General features: G+C 43.8%; 1 protein-coding gene across 4 annotated transcripts in view; it reads left to right on the top strand.

Moving 5' to 3' along the window:
• Positions 1–16,771, top strand: part of SNX13 (sorting nexin 13) — a 100,355-nt gene that overhangs the window by 20,068 nt on the left and 63,516 nt on the right. For 2 of the 4 annotated variants that reach the window (XM_069958801.1, XM_069958799.1), the window contains exon 2: positions 10,466–10,578. The exons of 1 other annotated variant lie outside the window; for it this stretch is intronic. In XM_069958801.1, coding sequence (XP_069814902.1) covers positions 10,466–10,578 — 113 coding nt within the window. The remainder of the gene's footprint in view (positions 1–10,465; positions 10,579–16,771) is intronic. One more of the 4 variants, XM_069958800.1, reaches the window with a different exon arrangement.

Below are 16,771 nucleotides of genomic sequence, written 5' to 3'. Positions count from 1 at the left end.
AATAGAATATTTGGTCGCCAACATTTTAAACCATGTAAAATTAATGTTATGTTACATGGGACTTACTGTGTGCAGAGGCCACGGCAGCCTCCTCCTCCTTTAGATCCTTTCTTTTCTGAAAATGTTCAACATGGAAACTTGCAACTTGACAACCATATCCAGTCTGACTCAGTACTTCAGCTTCACTTGGCTAGCCTTTTAATGAGGCTTACTCTTCTGAACTTGAACTTAAAGGGAACCTGTCACCCCCGGTGACGGGGTGACAGGCTCCCAACCCCCCGTTAGAACCCCCTATACTCACCTCATCTTCACCCCGCTTCTGAAGATGGTCGGGTGACGGAGATCTCAGCCGCTGCAGCCCGGCGTGCGCTGAGAGATGAGTCCAACGCTCATAGAGAATGACGGGAGAGTCCAGCGCTCCGTCATTCTCTATGAGTGTTGGACTCATCTCTCAGTGTGCGCGCCGGGCTGCAGCGGCTAAGATCTCCGTGACCCGACCATCTTCAGAAGCGGGACCCGGCGCGATGAGGTGAGTATAGGGGGTTCTAACGGGGGGTTGGGAGCCTGTCACCCCGTCACCGGGGGTGACAGGTTCCCTTTAAAAGCTTGCAACAGTCTATACATACTGAGCTAGACTTATGACTGCAGCCATAGTGACCCCCCACAAGATGTATATAGATAGATATATCTCTCACCTAGTGACTAATGCAAGTGACCCCCTACAATACAGACACCTGAGGGGCCCTGATAATAATAATTGTGCATATATCTATCTCCCAGTGTCTGCAGCCAGTTTGCCCTACACTTATAGATGGCCCCCTCCCCTTATAGATGACCCCCTCCTTTTATAGATGACCCCCTCTACCCCCATTATAGATGCCCCCTCCTCCCCCCCCATTATAGATGCCCCCTCTCCCCCCCCATTATAGATGCCCCCTCTTCTCCCCCCCTTATAGATACCCCCTCCCCTTATAGCTAGCCCCCTCTCCCCCCCTTGAAGATGGCCCCTCTTCTCCCCCCATTATAGATGCCCCCCTTCTCTTCCCCCCATTATAGATGGCACTCTCTTCTCCCCCATTATAGATGCCCCCCCCTTTCCTCTATGCTAAGCAGTATTTAAAAAAAACAAACACACAAACTCACCTGACAACCCGCTCCCCCGGCGATCCTCTTCTTCTTCGGACGCTGTCCCCGGCTGATGCGCGGCTGCCGGGGGTGTCCCGTCCTATCCCCGGCAGCGCGGCGCATCAGTGAGCTCTCTGTACGCCGGGGCTGTGACTTCTGACACAGGAAGCGTCTCTGGCACAGGCTTCCTGTGCCGGAAGTCAGGGCCCCAGGCAGCTCACTGATGCGCCGCGCTGCCGGGGATAGGATAGGACACCCCCGGCAGCCGCGCATCAGCCGGGGATACTTAAAGAGACAGCGCACCGCCGCCGGGGCCAGTCGCAAATGGGGCCTAGATTAATAAATCTGGGCGCCATTTGCAAAATATCAGTCGCATTGGCGACCATTTTGGTCGCCATCTGGAGCCCTGCTAGCTGACAAGTGATAGAACAGTAAGGGCCTGTTCACACTGAGCAAATTCAGCGGAATTCCGCAGCTCTCCGCCACAGAATCCTACTTGCCAAACAGTGTGTCTATAGGAGGGACATATCAATTCTTCCAGTGGAGAGTCGAGAGCCATCCCATAGACACACTGTTTGAGACTTAGGGTGCCTTTACTTAGCTGACAGATTTTTGAAGCCAAGGCCAGGAATGGATTTGAGGAGACGAGAAATTTCAATCTTTCCTTTATGACCTGTTCTCTGTTTATAGTCTGTTCCTGGCTTTGGCTTCAAAAAAATCTGTCAGATAAATCTTTCTGTGTAAAGTCACCCTTAGAGGCATGCGGGATTCTGCGGTGGAGAGTTCTGCTGCTGATTTCCGCCAAATTTGCTCAATGTGAACAGGCCCTAAGATCTGATTTTCCATGCAATTAAAACATGCAACCAGTATTTTATACACCAGTCTTTGCTCCTTTTGTAATTGCTGACCAACAACGTTCTAGGTGTTCTCAATGGGAGACAGTCCGGAGATGTTGCAGGCAACGTGTTTAGGCCATGAAGGCTGCTCACAGTAACGTGAGTAACATGCAGCCCGGTCAGGTCACTTTGGACACTTTGAGATGTGGCCGTAAGAAGGGGAAGACTATAAGGTCACTGCTCCCCCCCCCCCCCCATGTCTACCTTGCCCACAGTTTCTAGGGTTGTTTTCTGAAATAATAGATCCTGTAGTCTAGAATGTGGTATCTCCTTTTATGTATTAGGAAGGCTGTAGTCTAGAATGTGGTATCTCCTATATATATATTAGGCAGGTTGTAGTCTAGAATGCGGTAGCTTCTGTATGTATTAGGCAGGCTGTAGAATGTGCAATCTCCCATGTGTATTTTGAAGTCTTTAGTCTACTCTAGAGTAAGTCTAGAACGTGGCAGCTTGCTTAATACATACAGGAGATACCACATTATAGCCCAGCGCTTCTCAGACTTTTTCTACTAAAGCTTCACCAATCAGAGCCTCACCAGACTAACCGAGAGGACGACTCAGTAATGTTCCTAAGGGTGCCTTCACACACACCAATCCACAGCGACATCCGCTGCGGATCCATTGTCCGTGCATCCCTATGAGAATACATACTCGCAGCGGGATTGACATCCTGCTGCATGTATGTAAGTTAACCCCTGGTGGCCAGAGCATACATCACCTCCTCCCCGCTCCAGCTTGCTTCGGGGTTCCCAGCGACTGAACGCCCCGTTCAGCCAATCAGTGGCTGCGGCCGCTCAGCCAATCCGTGTGCTGCCCTGCCGCAGCCACAGATTGGCTGAGCAGGACGTCCTGCCGAGAACCCCCGAAGCAAGCCGGAGCGGGGAGGAGATGATGTATTCTCCGGCCACTGTGGGGTTAACTTACATACACGCAGCAGGAAATCTGTTGCGGATCCGTTGTGTGTGAAGGCACCCTTAACCAGAGATTGTTGCATTCGTTGAAAGGACTGTACAGCTTATAGTCACTTTTGTGAAAACTGCCTCCCCAACAACTAGGGGGCGCCTTACAGTTTGAGAAGCACTGCTCTAGAATATGGTACCTACTGTATGTACCAGGCTGTAGACTGGATCACAGCATCTCCTGTGTGTTAGGCTGTAGGCAGAATAGCTGGGTGGCTGCTGTGTAGGAGGCAGCTGTTTTTGTTAGTTCACCACACCTAATGCTACAATGTAACACACAGGGTGCGGAGCATACAACATCCACCCACCACCATAAACAGGCCCGCTCACTAACATCTGTTTATTGTTTCTCTGCAAAATATTTTCTGCTTTCAATTCATGGGGATAATTAAAGTGACAGAGCAAAAAAATAAATAAATCTATGAATATGCTGTTTATTTCCCTTTTTTGGCTGTTATGCTCAGGGCTGTGAAGTCGGAGTCGGAGCTAGTTTTGGTTGGAGTCGGAAAAAATGTACCAACTCCAGCTTTAAAAAAAATCTTTCAAAATTTTATAATTGAGTTTTCATATGAATTTCCTAAATATTCATTATCAATATAGTTTGTTCTATCAATCTAAGGGCCCTATTACACGGGACTATTATCGTGCGAAAAATCATTAAATCGTTCAAATTTAAATGATAATTGATCTGATTTATGGTGCGTTTACACAGGCAGATTTATCTGACAGATTTTGGAAGCCAAAGCCAGGAATGGATTAAAAAAAAAGAGAAATCTCAGTCTTTTCTTTTTGACCCATTCCCGGTTTATAGTCTGTTCCTGGCTTTGGCTTAAAAAATCTGTCAGATAAATCTGTCTGTGTAAACGTGTAAAACTGTGTAAAAAGCGCTGCGTGTAATAAGATCCTAAGGCTGCAGCAGGGGGTGTGTGTGTGTGTGTGTGTGTGTGTGTGTGTGTGTGTGCGCGCGCGCTATATGGCTGCAGCTGTCTGTGTATGAGTGCTATGGCTGCAGCAGGCTGTGGGTGTGTGTGTGTGCGCGCTATAGCTGAAGCATGCTCTGTGTGTGTGTGTGTGTGTGTGTGTGTGTGTGTGTGTGCTATGGCTGCAGCAGGCTGTGTGTGTGTGCTATGGCTGCAGCAGGCTGTGCGCGCCATGGCTGCAGCAAGCTGTGTGTGTGTGTATGAGTGCTATGGCTGCAGCAGGCTGTGTGTGTGGGTGTGCGCTATAGCTGAAGTAGGCTGTGTGCGTGTGTGTGTGTGTGTGTGTGTGTGTGTGTGTGTGTGCGCGCGCGCGATATGGCTGCAGCAGGCTCTGTGTGTGTTTGTGTGTGCGCGCGCTATGGCTGTGTGTGTTTTGCAGAAATACTGCAGAGACACACATCATATATTTCTCAATGTTGGTAAGCTAGCCAGACCTTTCTCCAGGAAAGAACAACCAAGCCAAGGTGGGTCTCCAGTCAATGAAACCACCTTTCAGCAAGCCACAATCAAAAGATGACTTTTTGAATACCTCAGCAAGGTATCCATCCACAAACAGCTGTATTATAGAATCCGCTGAACTCAGAACCACCATAAAGGAACAAGCACAAATATACTGAGGTATAGGACCCCCTGTAAGTGAGACCCCGGGGTGTAGATATACCAAGATAAAGAGGTTATCCATTGCTACAACTTGTGTGAGAAGTGTATGATGGCGTGCCATACTGAATATGATACCTATTCTGTATTGGCCACTTCTGTATTGTATATAAAGCTGATGGCAGAATGAGTGACATATCTATGATCGTGTTGAGTCCCAGGCCCCCAACTGCCGTAAAACCTGTTAATCCGCTTATATGAGATCATCCTACAAATGTTTTTAAGGTTTATATTACAGATACTTCAAACATGAGTCTCATGACTTAACAGACGTTACTGGAAATCCATACCACAGATTAGATAGTGTGCACCATTGTTCTGCCCGAATCTCAGACATCACACTGTAGGTTCAGGAAATCATCTTGTGCAAAGTGTAGGGGAAACGGTACATTAGTGCAGCCTCAAGGTTTGCCTCGTACACTCCAACCAAATGTGCTGCCTGTCCCCACGTCAGTATGACCACCATGTGTACTCCTATTACTGTGTCCACCAGTCACATGTTGTAACATTAGTATGGATTACAAGCATTGCTGGAGAACTGGGGAGGTAAATAAATGTATCAAAAAGTTTTTTGTTTTTTTTCTTGTTCACACTCCTTATAACCTTAAAGGGGTACTAAAGAAAAAAAAAAAATTATCCTAAAAACAGGTACAACTTGTTTCAGCTTCTAAAATCACTGCATAGCCGTCATCAGGAGCCTTCAAAGATTTACCTGAATCCACAGTGATTTAAGGAGCCGAAGCGCGTTGTACCATTTTTAAGAATACATTTTTTCTTTTTAGTTTTTTTACCTCACTTGAGCACCATGAGCTCATTCACATGGAATGGTATTTACTGACCATAATCTGGAGGGACAACTTCCGCAAGCCTGGTCCAGGTTGGCGACATCTTTCACTTTAAATCAACTGGTGGCAAAGTTATACAGATTAGTTACTTCTATGTGGATTTGTTACTGCTCTAGACAGTAGTTCCTGTCCTGGACACAGGTGGCAGCATAGAGCTCGGTGTCAGATTGGAAAGAAAGCTATATAATAGAATAGAATCCCTTTTTTTTCCTTTTTTTTTGTAGTTTATTTTCCTCCTGATATACTGTGAATATATTGTTACCTGGTTTCCAGCATTTAAAATAGCGCTTTTCATCCATTTCTAAACCCTTTTTTTTTTCCCAGTAAAAGTTGAAAGTGTAATAGGTACAGAGTCCTGCTGAAAAACTCTGTGTCACCTGTTCTCTTACAGATTGCGTTTTTGCAGCTCAGGAATGAGAGGTTTTCTGGTGTTCTTCAGATAAAGAATAACCCTGTATAAGTGTGAAGTCACACTGTTCTCTAATGTGCAGCATCAGCACAAGTGGTTCTATCAGTCTGGAGTCCAGGGGACGGCCTCCGCTGCTTCTCCGATAAGAACGTGGACTGCAGGTTTTCAGCCCTTTTTACATTTAAAAAAAATATTTAAAACAAAGAATATAAGAACATTAGCTTTGTAGGATTGAAAGGGTACTTTGACAATAAGGTGAAAATAAAATATACTTAAATACACTCGGCAATCAGGCCTGGCAGTAAGTGCTCCCAATCACTACAGCACTCCACAGGGGAAAAGAAGCATTACATAGTTAAAACCAATGGATGTGGTGTTGTAATGCAGGACAGGACTGTTCTTAAAGGGTACCTATCGTTTAAACAAACTTCTGACTTGTAAGAGACATGTCAGGTTTGTATCGGTTGGGGTCCAGATGCTGAGACCCCGCCGATTTGCTATTACGAAGGGGCAGACGCACTCTGCCTCTTCTCCACTCTACTTCTAAAAGTAGCAGTCAACTGCGTTATAATGGAAGCCTATGAAATTTCCCGCAATTCCATCTGCCGGAAGTTCCATAAACTCCCATTATAACCATAGACTGCTCATATTAGCAGCGGAGAAGAAGGGGCAGATCGTGTCTAGCTACTGTCGGGGGTCTCAACACCAGGACCTCCGGCGATACAAATTTCTGAAATGTCGCTATGTCAGAAGTTTAAATGATTGGTATACTTTAAAGAGCACCTGACATTGAAAAACCCTTATTTGACAGGTCAGAGAGACATATCCAATGTTTCATCGGTCAGTGAGAGGTAGAACAAGCGGAGTGAGACCATGCCGCCGTACGCTCTTCTCTCCACTCTAAGACCTTGACAGCCTTCCAATGCAAGTTTCGGCGGCTATCTAGGTCATGTGACACAGATGTGGGTGAACACACTGCATGTCTATTTCTCTTAATCAGTCACAGTCTGAACACTCAGACCCGACCAATCAAAACATTTGACATATCTCTGACATATCAGAAGTTTTTTTTTTTTTTTTTTAATGACTGTGCCCACTTAGTGGTGAGAGGTCCTCCTCTCTGCTCCTTCCTCCGTCCCTGGATCAGAATATCTGCATAGAAATCATCTCTGTTAACTTAGTTTTCTAGGCTATATGATTTTGTGGACTATTTGCTGCTTTTTGGTTGACATTGCAAAGTTCTTAAAATCTCTAATATCCTCCACTTTCCAAATCTCCACCGTCAGTAAATAGAACATTCTAGTTTACATCCTTGTAACCGCTACAGACCTCAGGGTGTGCTCACACGTCACAGCCAAAACGGCAATTTCACCGTGATTTGTGAACACACCATAAAATACTTCTCACAGTCCAGAGATTGCTATCGTTGTATCAAGGTTAAGTAATCCTCTGTGAGCTCCAGAATAATCCATTCTACCTGCGCTGGTTTAGTCCAGAGAGCATTGCCAGGACTGGATGCTGGATTATAATTCACAAATAATCTACTTTAATCGTAGAAGGGGGTAAAGATTGGGATGTAACCTGAAAGAACAGAATATAAAACGTTCAGGCATCCGGGGCTATTGTAGGGAAATGGGATTGTACCCTACTATTAGGCCATGTTCAGACGCTGTAAGAGGCCGGCCGTTCCGTGACCCGCACGCTCCATTGTGTGAACTGACGGGTTTCTGCGGCCGCTATTCATTGAATAGCGACCTTAGAAAACTGCCATGTCAGTCTCTCGCAGCGCCGCTAGGGATCCCAGCTGGAGTGTATACTATGTGTATACACTCTGCCCAGGATTCCCTCAGCTACAAGGTTTTAACATACGTAATAGAGAAGATTTCTGTGGAAATAAGAGAACAGTACATTTATATACCTGGCTTTACTAGATTTTAGGGGCCCAAATGAGCTGCAGCCTCCGAATACCTTATCGATATCTGTCTGATGACCCTTTCAGATTGGCATCTGCAAAAATGTCTGCAACAAACCAGCCCTGTGAGAATATTAACTTTATAGCACCCCCTTGTGGTGGTATGATTCCTTACAAAATGTCCATCTAATGTGTTTAGTGCCACTGGTCGCACATGCTCAGTCCTATGTATGTGATTTTGTTAATCTTCCAATAAAAATCACTATTTGTCATTTTAAGAGGGAAGCAAAAGAAAGGTAGGGGGCGCTATAACAAGAACATAACTGCAATATGTAGATTTTTTTTTTACTTTTTTTTTTTTTAATTGAAACTATTTTTCTTATTATTGTTATTTTTGGATAAGCTGCTGTTCCTGATGGTTAAGTCATTCTGTTTGTATTTCTTTTTCATCCTTTCAATCCTTAGTCTATCTGTCATCGTCCTTTGTGGTCTCTGTCGGTCCTCATTTGTTTTCCCCGCATTTCCGCAGTCTGTTTAGTAATTCCAGAAAATTTGGTTCCTGTTTCCAGTATTAGAAGAAAAAAATAGTTTTATCCTTTCGCCTCTGACATTCTCCTTTATCCCTTTCCCTACTACTCTGTACCAGTCTTTGAGAATAGAGGTAATGCAGAGGTGGCTATAGTCTTGCTGAACGCTTTGTCACAAATATAAGATTAGGTTTTGTGTTTTAAAGGAATACTCCGGAGAAAAAAGTATTATTTTGAAATCAACTGGTGTCAGAAAGTTGTTTTAGATTTGTAATTTGCTGCTATTTAAAAATGTTAAGTCTTCCAGTACTTATCAGCTACTGTATGTCCTGCAGAAAGTAATGTATGCTTTCCAGTCAGAAGATGATGGATAAATAGATAGCCCGCTGCCATATGTCTTGCAGGAAGCGGTGTATTCTTTCCAGTCTGACACAGTGCACTCTGCCGCCACCTCTGTCTGTGAGAGGAACTGTTCAGATCAGTAGAAAATCCCCATAGAAAACCTCTCCTGCTCTGGCCAGTTCCTGTCATGAACAGAAGTGGCAGCAGAGAGCAGACTGGAAACAATACACCACTTACTGCAGGACATCCAGCAGCTGATAAGTATTTGATGGATTGAGATTCTTCCATAGAAATCATTTACAAATCTGTATACTTTTCTGACAGCAGATGATTTGAAAGCATTTTTTATTCTCCAGAGAACCCCTTTAAGCTATAGGAAATGTCAGAATAGTTTATATGAAGCTGTGAATATTGTGCATGTCTAGATGCCGTCCTGGGGCCGTGTACACTGAAGATGTATTTGTAGACAAAAAATAGCAAACTGTCTAGTGTTCAGTATGGGAAATTACTGACGTTTAACAGGATTTATATATGTGAATTGGATCTGATATATATGGATGTATGCAATATGTTACACCTTACAGTACAGCTAATATGGCTGGGAAGTTTGGGTCAAGTTTTACTGTTCTGCAGAATGGGGCACCAATGAAAGCGCTGGAGATCTATCCAATATTATACAGTAATCATTTAGAAGGTTTACAGTAATAAAGTGTGTAAAGGCGGGGCGGGTTTACATCTAATAAAGTCACCTACATTTAAAGGAATCCCCTATAGCTGGGATATTTTGACCCTTTTTTTTCCCTCAGAGAAAAAAAAAAGGAAGAAAAAATACATTACATATCATGATGATAAGCAGATTTAAGTAGACTTAATTTAGTACATTAATGCTGCGTTTACACAGAGCGATAATTCGCCCGATCGTACGATTAACGATTTCAAATTAATGTTTTTTTAATAACGATCAGCGTTTAGACAGAACGATATATAGTACGGAAAAATAGTTTTGCGATCGCTTAAGCCTATCTCGCACATTGGTTAAATCGGTGAACGACTGTTTACACGGAACGATCTGCAAATTTTTTGCGAACGACCAACGACTATTTGAGAACATGTTCGAAGATCAAAATGAACGATTTCTCGCTCGTTGCTTGATCGTTCGCTGCGTTTACACGTACGATTATCATTCGAATTCGATTATCATGCAAATTTGCACGATGGTTCCGTGTAAACGCAGCATTAGTAGACTTTTAGTTGATGATTGGGTACTGCCCATCCATACTGACTATGCAATGAAGAAGAGCCACTGTGTCTTATGGGGAACAGCATCTCTGAGTCTGATAGTGGAAATAATGGGATAAAGAAGGTACATTCGCTTTAAGTGTTGCATATTAATAGAACGGCGCGGGGGTGCCGGTATTACCGAGACGAACCGGCATGCCCCCAGCGGGAGAGTCTGCTCGCCTCCAGTGCTTCAGCCCGTGTTGGTGCTCGATAATAGAGCAGTCATGTGCGTGGGAACCGCACCGTGGCTTAAGGAGAGTGAGGGACCACAGCATTGGCTTCCCCCTCGCCGACGCCGTTCTATTCATTTGTGCCACTTAAAGCAAATGCACCATCAGGTTCATTTGCTCTAACAACTATAATATCCCAGTTGGGTTGATGTATTCAGACCCTTATATATTGTCTTCGCTCTTGACGTGGATTTTTTTTCTATCCTGTTCACTGTTTTGGTTACATTATTTTTCTGCTATTCATGGAACTGATATCATTTTGTCTTTCTGCTGCTCTCAATGTATGTTTTCTTCTGTTTCAGGCCAGTCTTTCCATATGGGGTTGGGGAAGTCTCGGTGGCGTGCTCTTCCTCATAACGTTTGGACCCTTTGCTATCTTTTATTTTGCCTTTTACATCCTCTGCTTTGTGGGTGGGTAAGTAATATAAATTCATTGGCGGATATACTTTTATATGAAGGTTTATGGTCATACAGTAGGATGTTTTTAAGATCAAAATGCTGTTTTTTAACAGATTTATTTGACATTTTGCTATGGTGATTTTCTTCATTTAAAGGGGTACTTTAAAGGAAGAACTGGTGACAGATAGGTGTATGGATTTACTTCTATTTAAAAATCTCAAGCCTTCCAGTGCTTTTTAGCTGCTGTATGTCCTGCAGGAAGTTGAGTTTTCATTCCAGTCTGACACAGTGCTCTCTGCTGCCACCTCTGTCAGTGACCGGAACTGTTAGAGCAGTATAGGTTTTCTGTGGGGATTTGCTACTGCTCTGGATAGTTCCTGTCACGAACAGAGGTGGCAGCAGAGAGCACTGTGTCAGACTCGAAAGAATACACTACTACCTGCAGGACAGCAGCTATTTATCCATCATCTTCAGCCACTGGTATTCAAATGTCAAACAGTCATACTAAAGCATGCCCGGGTTGCGCTGTTCGTCATTGGAAGCAACTGCAAACGTTTTTGTCATCCAAGAGATAAAGTAATCCGGCACAGATCAGATGTCAAAAACACAGCAAAAGATAAATTCCGACAACCCCTTTCTAAATAAACTCAGTAAAAGAGTCTCTTGGCTCATCCATGCATTACATAGTCAGCTGTTTATTTGACTGCATGCCAGCTATTGCTGTATTGCCATGTATGTGGTTGCTGGAAGGGAGATACAGTACATAGGTTTGCAGTAAATAAGCTGCAATGATTCTCTGTCCTGGTCGGTGGAGGTGAGGACTTTCCATGTGTCTTAAAGGGGTTATTCAGCGCTACAAAAACATGGCCACTTTCTTTCAGAGACAACACGACTCTTGTCTCCAGATCAGGTGCGGTTTGCAATTAAGCTCCATTCACTTCAATGGAACTAAGCAGCAAAACCCCGCCCGTCTCTGGAAGAAAGTGGCCATGTTATTGTAGCGCTGGATAACCCCTTTAATAGGGCACATAGCCAAGGAAAGCTTAGAGAGAAGCATTGTCCCTAAATGTTCCTTTGTGTTTTTATATAGTAGCACTGTGTAATGCCATATTACTATTATTACAGTTATTTAGTGCTCCAGCTTATCCTATAAACAACCTTTTACTAGATTCTATGCTTTATGTATTTCTAGAGTGCAAACACAATAAAAATACAATTTAATGGCCTTAAGCCGATTACTCACCATTTACTGCGGCTCCTAAAGAACTGCTTGTATAGATGAAAAAGCATCATGTGAGCTGTGTTCACAGTGGTCATAAAGCAGTTTGTTGTAATTATTAGACACAGTTGTACCATCGAGTTATAAAAGCCCTATTTGTGTTACATTACCGTCTACTGTATCATGGTTTTTACCATTTCTAGTCTTAGCGGTGCCTGAAGTTCAGCAAATTGGCCCATCTGCCATCTATGGCAGAACATTGTTTATATTTCGGGGTATTTCATATTCTCATAAAGTTTTAAAGGAGTTGTTTTCTAGCTCCTACAGAGAGCTTGTGTGAAGGAGTCTGTGCAGCTTCATCATATAGAAAGTACTGGCTGAGAAGTTCACCTATTGAAAGCACAGAAACGCATGTATTTTTCAGTGGTCACATGAGATCACATGACCCACCTGAAGGAAAGGATTCCAGGATTTATTAAGATAGAAAGGAGCAACAAAATAGGTTAATTTTGTCTGAATTATAGAAAAATGACAACGAAGAAGATTGTATTCGTATAACTTTCTGACACCATTTGGTTTTAAAAAAATGCCTCCCCCCCCCCCCCCCCCCGGCCGGAGTGCCCTTTTAGCTCTTTTCTTTCTTTATTTTTTTTTTCTTCGCTTTTGTTCCTCCCACCCTCCACCATTTTTGTAGCCCTTTCTATTTGATCAATATATTTTTTTTTTTGGTGAGGTCTCCAGAACTGGACACAGTATTCTAGATGTGGTCTCACTAGAGCTCTAGTAAAAGCCTTACAGCTTGAGGCAGTACTATGTCCAACCATACTGTGGCTGTGAAAGCCTCCATCTGAAAACACTAAACAGAAGTAACTATTAAAATAGACAGCGACCGCTTTATCTCCATCAATAAATGTATTGTCCCTATTACTTAAAGGAGAAATCCGGCGAAAATTTTTAAATATTTTATTGCCCCCCCAAAAGTTATACAAATCCCCAATATACACTTATTATAGGAAATGCACATAAAGTGTTTTTTTCCCTGCACTTACTACTGCATCAAGGCTTCACTTCCTGGATAAAATGGTGATGTCATGCCCTGACTCCCAGAGCTGTGCGGGCTGTGGCTGCCGGAGAGGATAATGGCAGGGGGATGCTTAGTGTCCCTCAGTGTCCCTCTGCCACAGCCCGCACAGCTCTGGGAGTCGGGTCGTGACATCACCATGCTATCCAGGAAGTGACATCACCATGTTATCCCGGAAGTGAAGCCTTGATGCAGTAGTAAGTGCAGGGAAAAAAGCACTTTATAAGCATTTCCCATAATAAGTGTATATTGGTGATTTGTATAACTTTTGGAGGCAATACAATACTTTTAATTAAAATTTTCACCGGACATCTCCTAGTGACCGGACGCAGCATTACTAATATATCTTAAGAAGTTTTTATTCCCCTCCTTAACAGCTTTTGCCATTTCTTCCTCTTTTGGGGCTTTAGCAGCATTTATAATCTGCTTTGCCTCCTTCTGTATAATTTTATATGTCTCTCTGTCAGCTTCACCTCCAATCTCTTTATCCCTTTTACAGGCTGCCTTAGCATCTCTACTAAACTATAGTGGTTCTTTCTTCCTAATTTCTCGTACATATAATCCAGTTGCCTTTAAAGGGGTACTCCAGTGTGGGGGCACTTTTTTACTGGGACCGGGGAGGAGGCGGCCGAGGAAAAAGACGTCCACTCACCTCCCTGCTCCCGCATCGCGGCGCTCCGGTGCCCGGTTCCGGGTCGCTTCCAGGTGTCTGACGCGGGCCTGAGACGTAACGTCTCAGGTCCGCTCAGCCACTCAGGAAAGGAGGCGGGATCTAAGCGGACTTGAAACGAATCCCGTCGCCTTCACTGAGTGGCTGAGCGGACCTGAGACGTCACGTCTCGGGCCCGCGTCAGACACCTGGAAGCGGCCGGGAACCGGGCACTGGAGCGTCGCGATGCTGGAACCGGGGAAGTGAGTGGACTTCTTTTTCCTCGGCCACCTCCTCCCCGGTCCCAGTAAAAAAGTGCCCCCACACTGGAGTACCCCTTTATTATGGCATTTTTAAATACTGTCCGCTGATCGCGCACTCCCAATGTTTTATCCAACCCTTTAAACTTACTATTTAAATATGCCCCCATTTCCTTTAAATCTGCCTTTCCAAAATCCAATAGTTTGGATACACACAGTCTGTATATCAAATACTATTAAAAACCTGTTAAGATGTTTGGGTTCAACAACTTTTTCTGAACCCGAATGAGCAGCATTTGACTCCTCGTGGCTGCAGAAGTTGAATGCCCCCCTAGGGAGTCCTGGAAAACATGGATAACGCCTATGGCTGTATCCATGTTTCCCCAACAGCCCTATGGTTCCTAACACAGACCGTGGTGGCAGCAGGGAGCACTGACTTGGACTGAAAAGAACACGAGTAAGGCATAGTGAATAGTTTGGACCACTGCCCCCCACCCCCATGCATGGCCTGCAGCTTTATTCAACTGGGTTTTTGGGGTTCCCTTTCTCAAGATCTCAGTTATTCCCCATTCTGTGCATACTGTGGGTAGGGCATAACTACCCCAATCAGTCGTCATATCATGTAAGGCTTCATTCACACAGAGCAAAACTGGCGAAATTCCGCCAGCCTCCATTTCATAATAGTCTATGGGAGGCTTGTGCGCCTCCTCTCTCCGTGCTGAAGAATGGACATATCCATTATTTAGCGAGGAGAGAGAAGACACGCGAGCCTTCTATAGACTGTCATTATGACACGAAGGCTGACAGGATTCCGCGGCGGAGAAGTTCACCAGTTTTGCTCCGTGTGAACGGAGCCTTAAAAAGAAAACCTATTTATCTATTTGAAAATATATATTTTTTGTTAATTCTGATAAGTGAAGGACTCTGTATACACTCCATGAGCTGTCTGCCATGCGCTGGGTTATCTGGTATACATACCCTGTCACCTTTTTTACATTTGTTGGATGCTTGCAACTCATCAGCTAAATATAAATGTGCCATTAGGACTGGCATCAATGCCAGGGATGTTCTGCATCTGTTGTTACATACGAGGCCGGCACCACTTCACACCATCCCCATGATTTATAGACCTCTGTGGGGAAGAACCCTTGTTGTATTTCATTCCTGACTGGAGGATATTATAAAATCCTTATCTTATACTTTCTCCTTGTTGTACTCGGCTCCTTCCTGGAATTGTTTACAAGTCTTGATATTGTTGCTGGCTTTCACTCATAGTGATATGTATGAGGTATGTTACCTTTTTCTAATCTTTACTCTGAATTGCATAAAACCAAAACCCTCTAGTTTAAAGAAGTCCAGCCAAATGTTTTATTAAAGTATTGTATTGCCCCCCAAAAGTTATATAAATTACCAATATACACTTATAAAGTGCTTTTTTCCCTGTATTTACTACTGCATCAAGGCTTCACTTCCTGTATAAAATGGTGATGTCACTTCCTGTATAAAATGGTGATGTCACTTCCTGTATAAAATGGTGATGTCACTTCCTGGATAACATGGTGATGTCACTTCCTGGATAACATGGTGATGTCACTTCCTGGATAACATGGTGATGTCAACTTCTGGATAAAATGGTGATGTCACGAGCCGACTCCCAGAGCTGTGCGGGCTGTGGCTGCTGGAGAGGATAATGGCAGGGGGACACTGAGGGACATAGGGCACTGGAGGGACACTGAGCATCCCTCTGCCATCATCCTCTCCAGCAGCCACAGCCCACACAGCTCTGGGAGTCGGGTCGTGACATCACCATTTTATTCAGGAAGTGACATCACCATTTTATCCAGGAAGTGAAGCCTTGATGAAGTAGTAAGTGCAGGGAAAAAAGCACTTTATAAGCATTTCCCGTGTATATTGGTGATTTGTATAACTTTTGGAGGGCAATACAATACTTTAATAAAATTTTTTTACTGGACTTCTCCTTAAACCCAATAAATGATATTTGGATTTTATTGACATGGTCATCATGTTCCCATTATGCTTTAAGATGCTTCAAGCGTTACGTGAGCTTACTGTCCTTCAGGTTTTTTTTTTTGTCCAGGCCTGGAAAAACATGGCTGCTTCCTTCTAGAAACAGCGTCCCTCTTGACTTGACTTGGTTTGCAGCTCAGTTCCATTGAAGTGAATGGATTGCAATACCACACACAACCTGAGGACGGGGGTGGTGCTCTTTTAGCAAGATGGTAGCTGTGTTTTTTTTATAATCCTGGATAATCCTTTTATATAGAGGTTTATAAAGGGGTTTTATGAGTTTAGAAACAAAAGATGGCTTCCAAATTTGGGCAGTAACATCTTACTTTTCTGCTTTCCCAGCTCATTTCTCTCTACCCTATGGCCACAGTACAAGATCTACTTCCAGAATACCGCAGAGATATCCGAATCCCACAAACTCTGCCAATTTCATAAAAAAATTTGAATGCTTTTCACTCCCCGGGCATGTAAACTTTGAGTGCCAACATTAAGCAGTAAAATATTAATGTCTGACTGTGCAATATGATTATTTTCACCATGTGACTTAAAAAATGGTTGAAGATCTCTGACTTAAATTTAAAGGGTTTCTCCATGATTAGAAAAAATGTCTGCTTTTAGCTAAAAGGAGTGCCACATTTGGTAACAGGTTGTGCGTGGTATCGCAGCTAAGCCCCATTTACATCAATGGAGTTGAGCACCAATACAAAACATAACCTGTGTGGTTCTGTTTTAGGAACAAGGCATCCATGTTTCTTTTTATTCCTACCACCGCTTCTGTGCTGTGATTTAAAGGGAACCTGTTATACTGGTAATACAGTCGAGCAGGGGCGTAGCTAAAGGCTGATGGGCCCTGGTGCAAAATTTAGCTTGGGGGCCCCCCCATCTCCCCCCGATCAGGCAAAGTCCTATCTAACGTTATATCCAATTACTCTAATGTGCCACCATGTTCTAATGCCCTGTCACTGCCTCCAC

This window comes from Dendropsophus ebraccatus, chromosome 2, assembly GCF_027789765.1.
Source record: "Dendropsophus ebraccatus isolate aDenEbr1 chromosome 2, aDenEbr1.pat, whole genome shotgun sequence".
Taxonomy (NCBI): Eukaryota; Metazoa; Chordata; class Amphibia; order Anura; family Hylidae; genus Dendropsophus; species Dendropsophus ebraccatus.
Note: the sequence above shows the minus strand (reverse complement) of the source record. Positions and strands in the feature narration are given on the sequence as shown.